Source organism: Kryptolebias marmoratus, linkage group LG11, assembly GCF_001649575.2.
Source record: "Kryptolebias marmoratus isolate JLee-2015 linkage group LG11, ASM164957v2, whole genome shotgun sequence".
NCBI lineage: Eukaryota > Metazoa > Chordata > Actinopteri > Cyprinodontiformes > Rivulidae > Kryptolebias > Kryptolebias marmoratus.
In genome coordinates this window covers 5,499,547-5,511,949 of record NC_051440.1, presented here as the reverse complement: position 1 = coordinate 5,511,949, position 12,403 = coordinate 5,499,547, and the positions used below count along the sequence as shown (strand labels likewise).

At 41.9% G+C, this 12,403-nt stretch overlaps 2 protein-coding genes across 2 annotated transcripts; both read right to left on the bottom strand.

Annotated features, from left to right (window-relative positions):
* Window positions 1-9: 9 nt before the first annotated feature.
* On the bottom strand, window positions 10-5,651 carry rlbp1b (retinaldehyde binding protein 1b). Its single transcript, XM_017432895.3, has 8 exons — window positions 5,552-5,651; window positions 4,752-4,795; window positions 3,471-3,599; window positions 2,122-2,326; window positions 1,703-1,881; window positions 1,437-1,595; window positions 1,170-1,280; window positions 10-404 (listed from the first exon to the last, which is right to left on the bottom strand). The coding sequence occupies exons 2-8, from the start codon at window positions 4,761-4,763 to the stop codon at window positions 276-278; spliced, it is 924 nt and encodes a 307-aa protein (XP_017288384.1). The 5' UTR covers window positions 4,764-4,795; window positions 5,552-5,651; the 3' UTR covers window positions 10-275.
* Window positions 5,652-7,800: 2,149 nt separating this feature from the next.
* isg20 (interferon stimulated exonuclease gene) lies at window positions 7,801-11,506 on the bottom strand. Its single transcript, XM_017432842.3, has 4 exons — window positions 11,387-11,506; window positions 10,085-10,756; window positions 9,054-9,254; window positions 7,801-8,863 (listed from the first exon to the last, which is right to left on the bottom strand). The coding sequence occupies exons 2-4, from the start codon at window positions 10,724-10,726 to the stop codon at window positions 8,663-8,665; spliced, it is 1,044 nt and encodes a 347-aa protein (XP_017288331.1). The 5' UTR covers window positions 10,727-10,756; window positions 11,387-11,506; the 3' UTR covers window positions 7,801-8,662.
* Window positions 11,507-12,403: the final 897 nt, after the last annotated feature.

The following is a 12,403-nucleotide window of genomic DNA, read 5'->3' as shown; positions in this document are numbered from 1 at the left end:
CAGCTGAAACAGAAGAGCTGAATTATTTTATAAACTCGGTGGCTTACTGTATATAATCCAAATAGTTTTACAAAGTGAAATAACTGCAAGTCAGATTGTTTACTCCTGCATGATTGGGCTTTATCAGGAGCTCTGGAAAACAGGTTCTCACACATTTTTCATTCAGAACTCCCGCTTCTACAACCTCAGCTAGATTTGGCTTTGATTCTTCCCAGTCTATAAGGTTTTTAACATTTAACAGATCTCCAACTCGTTCGGATCGGGACCGAGGACGTTTAGTCAAACAGCTTGGCCGCTGTGGCCTTGCCGTCGTACTTGGAGCCTTTCCCGTCGAACTCGGCCGGAAGAATCTCGGGGTCGAACTCCTTGTAGTAATTTTCCAGCTCGTCTCCGTGAACAAACACCTAAAGCAAGAAGAGAAGCAGGTGGTATTTGTGTATGAAACCAGTAACAACGTTTGAGTTGACACAAACTAACATAGTAGAAGCTAGTTGTCGAATTGAAGCACAATTTTCTTTCTAAAAATTGAAAGGTAAATTACAGTAATTGACTTTAACTAATTTTTGCTACAGTTTTGGGGCTCCTAAAATGCTGTTTCTGTGGGGACACAAGACTGAAACAATAAAAACTTTTGCATATTGATAAAAATCCTTCCTGCGTGCATGACTCCCCAGAGTAGGCACTTTCTTAGCTCAAGGAGGACTTTTGAGTCATATAAGGTAAACTGATTGGTCCACACATAAGAGCACATTGATTGGCTGAGCAAATTGAATGCTTTTCCAGCATCTGCACTAATAAAACTGCATTTAGAAGCTACTTAACTGTTCTGGTGTCGTGCAGCACAAAGTAGACTGATCTGTGGTATAACTCTTGACTCCTAAAACAGATTGTTCTGGATGGTTGTAGCACTCCTGCGCTCCACTTTTAAAATGAAAACAAAGAGCCACAGCACACAGCTCCAGCTACACAGTCCTTCGTTGTTGTTGATGGTGAATGTTGCGTGCCTACAGTGAGTGATGCGGCTGTGCTGAGCACTGACCGAGTGTCGCTAAATCACAGCACTCCTCTGGTGGTGTGAAGGCAAACACGTAGGTCCTTATAACCACTTAAAGTGGTACTAATAGTTCTTATAATCTGCAATTATATTTAATTGAATGAATCTGACTCACTCTCTCCAGCAGCTTGCTCTTCATGAGGGGTTTGACCACGTTGTAGGTGGTGGTGAAGTACCAGGGCTGGTGGATGAAGTGCACAGCTTTGAAACGAGCGGGAAACGAATCCTGGGGGACCACAAAGAACAACGCACAATGATATCAGAAGGTTCAGGAGACATGAGAGGAATGCTAGAATGTGAGACTGTTTTATTTTTTTCTTATTTAATTCCCTCTCCAGCAAACACAACTTGGTTGAGCACAAAGTACTGAATTAGTTCCCACCTGCAGCATGTCCACCATCTTCTTGAGCTCGGTGGGTTTGATTCCCGAAGCTTGCTGCATCGTGAAGCCTTTGAAGTTCTCAATGATGCAGAACCCATTGATCTGAGTCTCCTCGTTCTCCAGCAGCTTCTCCAGGATCACACAGTAGGCACGTAAAATCTGAGCACACGTCAGGGGGCCTTGTCATTACCACAGCTACATTAAACCTTCCTCAAATCTGCCCTGTCTGCCTGCTCAGGAACGGCAAAAATGGAAGCGAAACGTACCTCGTCGAAGGTGATCTCTTCGTAGTCCCAGTTCTCAATGTTGAAGAGCAGGACCACGCGGCCATATTTGTCTCTGCTGTGCAGGATGCCGGGGTAACCAGCCTCGATGGTGCTGCGTACGGCCTCCGGGGTCAGGTTTTCGAACAGCTCGGGGTAATCCTTCCTGAAACGCACGTATCCTGAAGAGAGGCAAAGGAAAATGAGCTGAACACAAGTCCAGTTGATAGTTTGGCTTTGAAACTATTTTTTATAAATCCCTAAACAGAACCACAGTTCAATCACAAGGATCCAGTTTACACTTTAAATCTTTAAGGTCGTACGGCTGTTCAAATTAGTTTCATATTCACGTTTTTTTTATCGATGAGAGGAAGAAAAGTAGTGTTAGTAAATCTGAGTTCCTTCAGCTTATCTTGGCTCACCCTTCATGAGCTCGAAGGCTCTGACCACATCGTACTTCCTGGCACGAATGAAGCGGACCAGCATGCTGTCGGGTTTCTCCCCGAAGGTGTCCTGCACCCCTTTGGCCAGATCATCTCCTCCGTCGGCCTTTTCTTTAATCATGGCTCGCAGCTCCTTCACGGCAGACACGCGCTTCTCGTCTGTCTCGTTCAGCTCGTCCTTGGCCTTCAGGGGGACCCAAACCAGACCGTTAAAAAAAAAAAAAAGATAAAAGATTGTCCGGTAAGTTTTTGAAGTGTTGTTTCATCAGCTATCTGTCAATAGTTAGCACCTTGTCAGCCATGACATCAGTCATAGAGCGTAGAGTCTGGAGAAAAGGACAGAAGTCTCTGTCCAGGCTAGGCTAAGGGCTAAGTGACACAGGGACAAACTAAACCAATTATGGGATGCAAAAATGTAGAAGTTTAAAATGAGCTAATTCTTTCGTGACATTTTCGAGAAAGAGTTCATTTCTAGGCCTGGAAAACTGTATAAAACAGACTCTTGTTTGTTTTGCCACTAGCCTAGCCTGAAGTTTTCTTCATCCTCCTGCTGATAAGGTGCTAACTACTGACAACTATTTGACAGAACATCACTTCAGAAAAGACAAACGTGATTTTACAAACCTAACACTGCCGTCATTTTCACATTACACAGCTATTTCCTCTGAATTTTATGATTATTTCAGTCCTTGTTGGTCTACAGCACCAGTATCATTCTGTGTGAAACACAAAACAGAACATGCCACCTGAAAGATAAACTAGCTGATGTGAAAGTGATGTCATGTAAAAGCCACAAATATTCAAGGTGCAAGCAAACGTAATTTTGAATTTTACGTAGCCTTTCTTTTGCCTCAAATAGTTCCTCTTTAATGCTTCGTGTTTCATTTAGTGGTGAGATATCCTTATTGGTAACGGACGGAATGTAAATAAATGTGTAATGTGAAATAGATGGTGACGTAAATGTTCAGAGAGTTTTCATGAACCACTCTGAAACTTTGGGAGCGAGGTTGTTGTAAGACCTCAGTAATCCTCTTTGGTCCTGGTCCTGCTAGAACTAACCTTGTCAGTTTGGTCAGAATTAATTCCATCCAAGTTATAGCCCTGACAAAGTTTTCTTTCCCCTTTATTTGTGTCGAACTTGAGCGTTTCAAACTCTCAAACATTTATTGCACTTGCAAAAACAGAACCATTTCTTGTACTAATCGTATCCCTTTTTGGGCAAGCTGTCTTATTAGAGTCAGGACGGCCTTGTCGCTCCTTATAAAATGTGTTGTTGTGTTGATCTGAACAACATCTGTTCACTTCAGTGAGGAAACAGAGGTGGCTACCTTCTGCCTGGTGTGGTCTGGTATGCTGGCACAGGGTTCGAACACCGCTCCGTGGTCCTTGACGGTGAGGCGCTCCAGCTTGGCCCTGAGAGCCTGCTCCTCCTCCGACACCATACGGTAGGTTCCACTCTGAGGAGAGCGTAGACGTAAAACACCTCATCATTATTATTATTTTTTTTAATGGAGGTGAAGCAGAAGCCACGGGAACAATAGGGACAATTAAAACTGTATGTCAATTATTGGTCTCCATGCTGCGTAGTTAGATGTAAGGCAGTTTTGTCTTTTGTGATGTAGCATAAATTCAGTGTTGCTGAAACATTATTTTTCTGGAAGGGAAACATCATCTGGACCAGTGAACTTTAATGGTGTTCATTCCAATAAAGATATATATATATAGAAAAAACTCAAAAACTCCTGAACAATGTGAACTAAGATTTTATACTCTAATTTCGACTTCTTATAGGATGGAAAATCCTGGGAATTGATTGTCTGGTTCAGGTTCAGCTATACTGTACATGATACAGAGGCTCTGTTGTTTATTTATTTAGAAAATATAACAGGACTTTCAGTTTTATGTCAAAGTTGTGGAGTAAGTCCAGGAATAAAGCAGTTTCAACTCCAGTTTTGCTGTCTCTTTGTGTTAAATACCTGAACACACAAACTGGGCTGTTTTCACAGAATAGCAGATGCTTCCTCCCTGGTTGTGTCTCAGTGGCACAAATAATGAAGATGATCGGATCCTTTTTCCGTATGTTCGGTTTCACCAACACTTCAAGTGAAGGTACTGTCTTCATTAGACTAAATGAAGCCACACCCTTAACGATGACATAACAGTTATGCACAAAAACATTTTCTTACTTATTTGTCCTGTCTATAAGGAGCATGAATTGCGCAAGACTTTGGATAAAAGCTGATTGCATTTCTGTATCGACATAATTCAATCACGTGCCGTGGTTGTGCTGGTGTTTCAGGAGCATTATCAATAGGCCTCAGTGTTGGTTAATCTCCTTCACGAGTCTAGAAAAGCCCGCAAACACAGGACTGCTTGTGGGCTCTGAGAGATTAGCAGCTACTGTAGCTGCTGAGGGCCTCTGTAACAAAGAGCTTCGGTGAGCTGCAGCTGAAGCCGTCACAGGGAGATGTTTGGGAGGAGGGTAGGGGTGGCATTTAATTACATCACCATGCCTCTTTATTCGGCCCTGTCACGGGAGACCTGGGTAAAATATCAACACCGTTTAAAACTCTGCACACTGTTAAACAAGCGAAAATGGAAATACTTACGACCACAGCCATGCTTTCTGTTCTTCAAATCAGCTTTACACACTCTGTGGAAAAAAAGAAAAGAAAAAAAAATAAGAGTGGATTTGTGATTCCCAGTCAATAAAAGAACAATTGACACTGTGCTCCGTATTAATCCCCTTCAGTCCATCCTCTCGCCTCTCACAGGGTACTTTCACTGGGCTATTTTTGACACTGTTTCTGGATGGTTTATGAGGAGGTTTAAGGCTGACGGCCTTTTTGGGTTAATTATAACCAGCTTTACAGTGGCTGTCGAGGGCCACACTGTATTTAATATGAACAAAAATATTAAGATTTGTGAAATAATGTTTGCTACCACCTGAACAGCATCTGTGCAAACCTCAAGAGTTTTGTTGGGGTTGAAAGCTGTTGGAAGAGTTGACTCATTTATTAGACTTTACTCTTTAAGCAAACAACTAAAAGCCTCTTCCATCCCATCTTTAATTAGATTGTTCACATAAGTTTGATGAAACTACAATAGCATTTGTGTACTCTAATTTTAAGAATACAGGTTTCATTAAGGACGTTTCAAACCTACACAGTATCAGCTCAGTGACATATCTTACACGATGAGGGTCTTGAGCAACAAGATAAAAATCTAGCTTAAATGCTTTAACACAAATGAAAAGTTGTAAGGCTTCTGATACTTTCACCACATAAAAACATAACACAGCAGCAGAATCCCTGGTCTAACCTACTACCCAACAACCAGAGTTTTATGTCGGCACAACATCCGAGATGGTGGCGGTAGAGGAGGCTGAGACGGAGCAGAGGAAGCTTACCTGTGGCGGATGTGCAGCAGCTGGCGGGGAGTCCCAGGGGTCTGTGTGGAGCAGAGGTGGAAGGGGACGGGAGATTTGTAGTGCTGGGATCAGTGGCGTCACAACAGATGAGGGGGGGGGGCGAGAGGAAATGATGGTGGCATTTTTCTAGCCAGTGGTGGAAATGCTGGGGTGCATTTAGATGATGTAATGTTTAGTTTATTTAGGCAAGAGGCGGTTTTAGCAAGTGGAGGGATTTGAATGGATTTCAGAAGAACTTGAAGGACATTATAAGTGACCATGTAGCAGCGCGATACCTCCAGGAATAATGGAGAGTGAAAGGTCAGTCTGGTTCTGCTACTGTCATCCTACAAAGATGTCACAAATATTTTCTTAAAACAGCATCAATACAAAGTGACATTACATGGCATACATTGTCATTCATCAGTGACAAAATCTTCCCGACAACAAATAAATAAATATATATATAAAAATGAAGTGCCCAGAAAGGTCACACAACTGTGCTGCAATGATTGCAACATCAGATCAAATGGATAATCAAGCTGGCAGTGTGGACACACTGCTGGTCCCTTTTTAGTAAGGTGTGCCCCCCACCCCGGATCTGGATACATCAGAGATTCAGTGCAGAAAAATGTGTCGGATGTTACACTGGGAACAGATCAGATGACCTAATGACAGAAAGCTTGTGCTGCATGTTGACAGGGGGGCTGTCTCAGGAGGGGTAGGACAAGTTGACACAATGTGTCACTGATGTATTGTTATTTGAATCACTGCCGGAGCGACCTGAAGTCAAACCTGATGGCTCCCCACACCATGACGCCAGGAGTGATGCCTTTGTGTCTCTTTGCAACATTGGCAGGACTGGTCTTCTCTCTTCTGCGCTCCACCTAATGGTCATTTGTGGTAACGCAGGACCAAGAAACATCACTGAACACTGCTCATCATCAGTTCATGCCTCTTGGTTACAGCAGCGCTCCAAGTGCAGCCCTTTCTGTTCTGGTGTTTGTGGCAGCTTATATATATATATATGAGACGGTGAAGTTGTAGTCCAATTGTGGACAGTTTGGTATGACACAGGATATTGTAAATAGTCCAATATCTGGATCTGTGTGGTCTGACTTGGATGACTGGAACCATCACACACTGCATGGGTGCCCTCATGTGCCCATTGGTTCAAACATCAGGCCACAGTAACATCTGTATGCCCCACATGCTGGGCAGGGGCACGACATCACCTCCTGCTTTCATGTAAACGAACACATGAACCAATCAAACTCCAAGTGCTGGCAACGTCATGTAGCATCCTGTCTGCTGACCTTCACTTGCTATGTTGACTTGACTGTGGGATGCTCCAACAACTGCCTGATAACACCAACTCCACTTGTGATGACACTATGTCCTTGTACCCATTTTATATCTCTTTGCAAATCAAATCATATACATACCCACCCATAAGAAGAAAAAAAAAACATACTTTATGATTTGGTTTTCAGCTGCTGTCAGACAATCTGATGTTTGTATGTGTGCTCGTTTTCGAAGCAGGAGACATAAACAACTCCCATTCTGCTGCAGTTAAAAAAGCACATCAGGAAATAAAAAAATGCTAAACCCTAACAGCAGAATAAACAGCTAATCAGCTAACATGCCTGGCTGTTTTCTGCTTGGGTTGGCTCAAACATGGCTGTCATTTCCACGTGTTTCTTTAGTCACACACCACTCAAGGAATCAGAATTTACACTCAGACACTCATATCAATAAACATAAATAACTTGCATTAGGTCTCATGTCACATCTAGCCTCTTGCACAGGTTTTGCTTCATCTAATATGTGGATTGAGTACACAGGTTACAGAGTTTGTGAAATTCATGTTGGGCACTTACCTACTTCATCCTCACTCACCCTGGTGGTGTGAACGCCGCTGATGCACGTTTCCCCTCTGATGCAACAACCAAGGAGCAGGCAGCTGGCCAGTAATCTGCTAAACCAGGCCTGATCAGCTCAACAAAGCGATTTGGGGAACAAAATTAGACAGATTGGGTAAACAATGAAACGTTGTGCTCTCTGGCTATATCCACTCAGCCTTTGGATGGGTCTGCTCGCTCCTGGGTTTGGATGAGAACAGAAATGCTGAAGAACAATAGCGAACACATCTACAGAACATGTAAACTTATGTCTGCAACTGTATATCAGGGTTTAAATAGTAGTGAATAGAAATTAAAGAGGAGAAAATCAAACACCTCCATCTTTCATACATTACACTTACGATGCTTTAATTGCACATGATGCCATTTTATTTCAACTCTAAACAGTGCACAGAGAGGTAATGAAGCACAACTTTCATCTTTGAACATTGGAAACACTTGAGGCCACGTGTGAACAGAGGCAAACTCAGAAACACGAGAATGCAATTGTTTAAACATGCAGCGCAGAACTGGCAGTGATGGAAACGCTGCTTACGTGAAGTCAGGAGGTTCGCCCACTTTATTTCTGGGCAAGAGTGCAGGAATTACATCATAAATAACAGGTTTAAAAAGGGAATAAACAGCAAAATACAAACTTCAACCTGGTGGGAGAACTAGTGTGTCGAAGGCTCGAATGTTCCAGTTCAAAGATTCTTCACTGAAAATTCAAAAGTTGCTCGTGTAGATGTTCAAAAATACATTGAAGACTGAGCTGCATCTATGGACCATCTATCCCTTTAACGTACCAATTCAAACACTTACACCACTCTTTCCAGGAAAAACAGATTGTAGTTGGAGAACGTCACACTCTACATGTAACCTAAACTGGAACAGCACCAATTCTTAACTCCAAAAACATGAAAACACAATCGTAAACTTTATAAATAATGTACTTTCAAGCAAACGTGAAAACACAGCAAGCACTGGGCCATTACAACTCATGTTTAGGTACAAATAGTGTTTTACTTAAATTATTAAACCACTTCCCTCTTTAGATAAATATGTATCATCTATATGTGTGAAACACAGTCGATACGTTTAATTGGTCTCCCAACATATTTGTTATTAAACTGTCCCAGTTTTTCCTTCACATTATTATCTGAACTTGCTTGTCCGACTGAGTTGCCACGCCGAAGGGTCCTGAGTCGTTTCACTGGCTGTCTGCAACCACGTCATCTGGCCAGTACTCGTCCTGCATGTAGTGGTTCGACGAGGCGAAGCTCGGCTGAAGCGGAGCGTCGTCGTCTCTCAGCCTGTCCTGCAGCTCCTGCTCCCACTCTCCTTCCACCAGCTTGTAGAGATCGAGGGCAGCCCGGGCGTCCTCCACTGAGCAGTGACCTTTCCTCCCAACCTGAACAGAAACAGACTGAACAGTTAGCCACAACAACAAAGTACTCAGGACGGAAAGAAAAAAGGATACAAACGAGTAGCAAGTGTACTCATTGATTACATGTGCAATAATTAAATGTTTTAATCTACTTCACATCAAACAGAATAAACAAGACTCCAACAAGTTCTTGTATTTGAAAAAAAATGATCACCTGTATCTGCCTGTTCAGCAGCTTACTGGCCAGGACTTTAAGGGAAGGACACTGTCCTCGACGGAAACCGGCCAATCGGCTCAGGAGACGTGTTGTACAGGTGTCCCTGACCAGGTGAATGGGGTGGATCACGTCCAATGCCTCAAAGTCATTGAAGATGGAGTGACCTACAACCACTTTGCTTTCAAGTATGCTGAGGACCTGCAGGAGAAGCAGAGAGAGGAGGTTGAAAAGTTTGAATCCAATCACTCTGTGGTTCTTATTGTGGAGCTTAGATGATTTCAAAAATAGCTAATTTCTAAGATGCCCCATTCCTCTGTGTAAGCTGCATTTCCCTTTAACATCTTCTGCATCTTCCTGCCCAGAAAAACTACAAACGTTTCATAGGTCTTGAGTCTTTTTGAAAGTAGTTTTGTGAAAACAGATGGTTGAAGTATTCGGGGTGCTATGGTTTCAGAACAGTTCGGCGTATGTTTCTCCCCATTTTCCTTTATCAAACAGCCATTCTTCCACCAAGATGATTTCTGATAAAGCTTCAGTAAACAGCAGATTATATGTAACTCATATCAGGCTTTCGTATGATTAAAGGTTTATGAGACACTTAAATAGTTTCCTATATTTAGGAATGTCAATGTTTTTAGCTAATACTACCTGGAGAATCTCCTTATTGACACAAAAAGAAAAAAACTACTATTTGCCAAGTCATCAGTTAGCAATCAAAGCAATGGTTCTCCAAAGTAGTTAAGAGTCATTAGAGTTTTAGAGCTAAGAGTTTTTAAGAGTAAAACATTCTTGACTGATTTACTGTTCATTGTCAAGTGGCTTAAATAATCAAAAAATAAAACCTTTGGCTAATTAATGCTTAAGACAACTTAAAATAAAATACAATGAAGTCCGGCTTCATTGAAACAAAATACAAATATGTGGTGAGGCTCCAGACTTTCACACAGTAATAATTTAAACTGCCACATGAAGACGTAAGAGATCAGGTCAGACTTTAAATCCTGATGCTGAAGCAAACCCGGCCATACCTCTTCTCTGGCCTGAGCGAAGGGCGTGGCGTTGCGGAGATGCCGCCTCCGGATGCCGCTCCATCGCGTTCTGAAGTCAGTGACGGGCTGACACGGCCTGATGTATCTGTCGTACAGGATGTTGCCGTGATAGTCGAGGATGCTGCAGCGGGCCAGCTCACTGCACCGCCCGCCGGGCCCCGTCCCCACCATCTCGCAGTCCAGCGCCACCACTAAGGTGGGAGATGAGATGTGGCACGGTGAACTGCGACTGCTGACTGGAGGGCTGGCTTCGGAGGAGAACCCACTGTCCACCTCCCAGCAGTCTCTGAGGGCCGTTATTAAACTGTCGTGTTCGAGCTCAGGCACTGAGGGTTCCTGTCTCATTTCTTCAACACTTCTGCTCTCAGAGTTCACAGGGCTTTGACCCTCCAGGTGTGCGTCCCTCAGTTTAGCTTTCTTTACCAGTTTATTTGTATCCAGGGATTCTTCTGGGACTCTCTTCATCCTGTTGTTGGGGATAACCACCTTATGGTGGTGCTTCTTCCTGACTCGTGTGTTCTCCGCTGAACAAATCATAGATTTCTTGTGCAGATACCTGTAGTTTCCAATAAGCCCCCCAGAGGAGGCTTTTTTATTATTTTTTATGGATTCCGCCATCATCAAGTAATGACACTTGTCCCGTGGTCATACCTGAAGAAACAATATGCAAAAGACAAGAGGTTAATTACAACATTTAAACAATCCCTTTGACAGACAAGGTAATAATCTGCCTTATTCTCACCCAGCCTGTTGTGCGACCATGCTTCTTGAATAAATGATTAAAACTACTGACGGGAGTTCAAGTTCAAGGCAGACACGATGACTTCGACTAAATTAAAAATTAGGTAAATTTCAAAAATGCCCGTAAACTCAAGCCTGGGTCCACATCGAGACCAAACCCAGTTGAAGTTAACCATGTGCTGGATACATCTGAATAGGCCATTTTCTGAAAAACAAGCCAAACATATACGAGTTTGGCTAAATACATTTGAGCCGAATTGACCACTCGGCTTTAAAGTTTAAGAAAACATCGTTTGATGATTAATATATATTTCTTTAATCGGCTAAATACTACAGTTTTCTTTAACTGATGGATATTTTAGTAAAATTCGGCAGACCGGCATGAAAAGCCCAGGCTCGTTAAAATAAACGCGTTATACAAGACTGCGCAGGTAGAAAAAGTAAAACAAGAGACACCGTCGTAATATCTGTTATTTTTGAATGTTGGCACCTATAACAAATACACATATTAAATGAAAGTAGACAAATATTTTACGTTACCTTTCCTATCAGCACGTGTACAGGTTGAACAAGCCCGGACAAGTTCTCAGCAGGCTCCACGTGATTGGTTCACGCTCTTCTTCGTTTCCGGATCAACAGAGCTGCTGAGTCCGAGCGCCACCCTGTGGCTCAATGCGCTACAACACGAAATAATGTCACGAAGCTTAAACTTTTTACCATTTAATTTAATCAGATTTTTATTATAGATCACATCTGCAATTGTATATTCAATCAAAACTCCCAAATATTCAAAAGTTCACATTTACAGAAACTATAAACTTCACTAAAGCATATTTAAAAGTAAAGTACCATAGAAACTTTCATTTCAGTCCAAGATGCAACTTTCAGTGTCAAAATATATAAGATTTTATCTGACCAGTGTATGGATTACTGGTAATCAAACAATATCCACCTGGATGACTAAACCTAATGTTTCCATTTTTTTTAAATAAGAGTAAAAAAAAAACATGTTTGGCTCTGGGAATCACTAACAAGTGTCTTTTTTCAATACCTTTTTTTTAACGCTTGCTGCCATGAAAGGCAGTCATGTTATTGCCCATTTGTTTGTCAGATAAAATCTCATGAATCACTGTGCATGCTTTAATGAAACTTCTACTACTGATTAACTTTTAGACTCAAGCTGATTCAAGACTGCCAACACAGCTAAATGAACTTTAACACAAAAAGTTCTAAATATATAAATTTTAAAGATATTGAGCTAAACTCCAGCATGGTAGTAACTGAGACTGATCCCCATCTCATACTCGGGAGCACAAACACATCACACAAGATATTGATTCAAATTAATGCATACAAAGTGGCGGGCGATATGCATTCCTTCAAGGAATGCTAATTTAATTTGAACCCATTTCCCTGCCACGGCAGAATAAAATATCAGAAATAAGATTAACACTTCATTTTGATTTTGTGGGCCTTTTTTTATTATTTCATAATCCTTCCAAATGTACAAAAACAAAGACCAGAAAAAAAAAAAAAAAAAAAAAAAAAAAAAGAAAA

Coding starts and splice junctions, on each gene's coding strand:
- isg20 (XM_017432842.3), bottom strand. CDS start 10,726: ATGATGGCGGAATCCATAAAAAATAATAAAAAAGCCTCCTCTGGGGGG. Junction 9,255..10,084: donor TCGCTCAGGCCAGAGAAGAG/GTATGGCCGGGT, acceptor CTTCTCCTGCAG/GTCCTCAGCATACTTGAAAG. Junction 8,864..9,053: donor TGCTGAACAGGCAGATACAG/GTGATCATTTTT, acceptor GTTTCTGTTCAG/GTTGGGAGGAAAGGTCACTG.
- rlbp1b (XM_017432895.3), bottom strand. Junction 2,327..3,470: donor CAGACCACACCAGGCAGAAG/GTAGCCACCTCT, acceptor GTCCCCCTGAAG/GCCAAGGACGAGCTGAACGA. Junction 1,882..2,121: donor AGCCTTCGAGCTCATGAAGG/GTGAGCCAAGAT, acceptor GCCTCTCTTCAG/GATACGTGCGTTTCAGGAAG.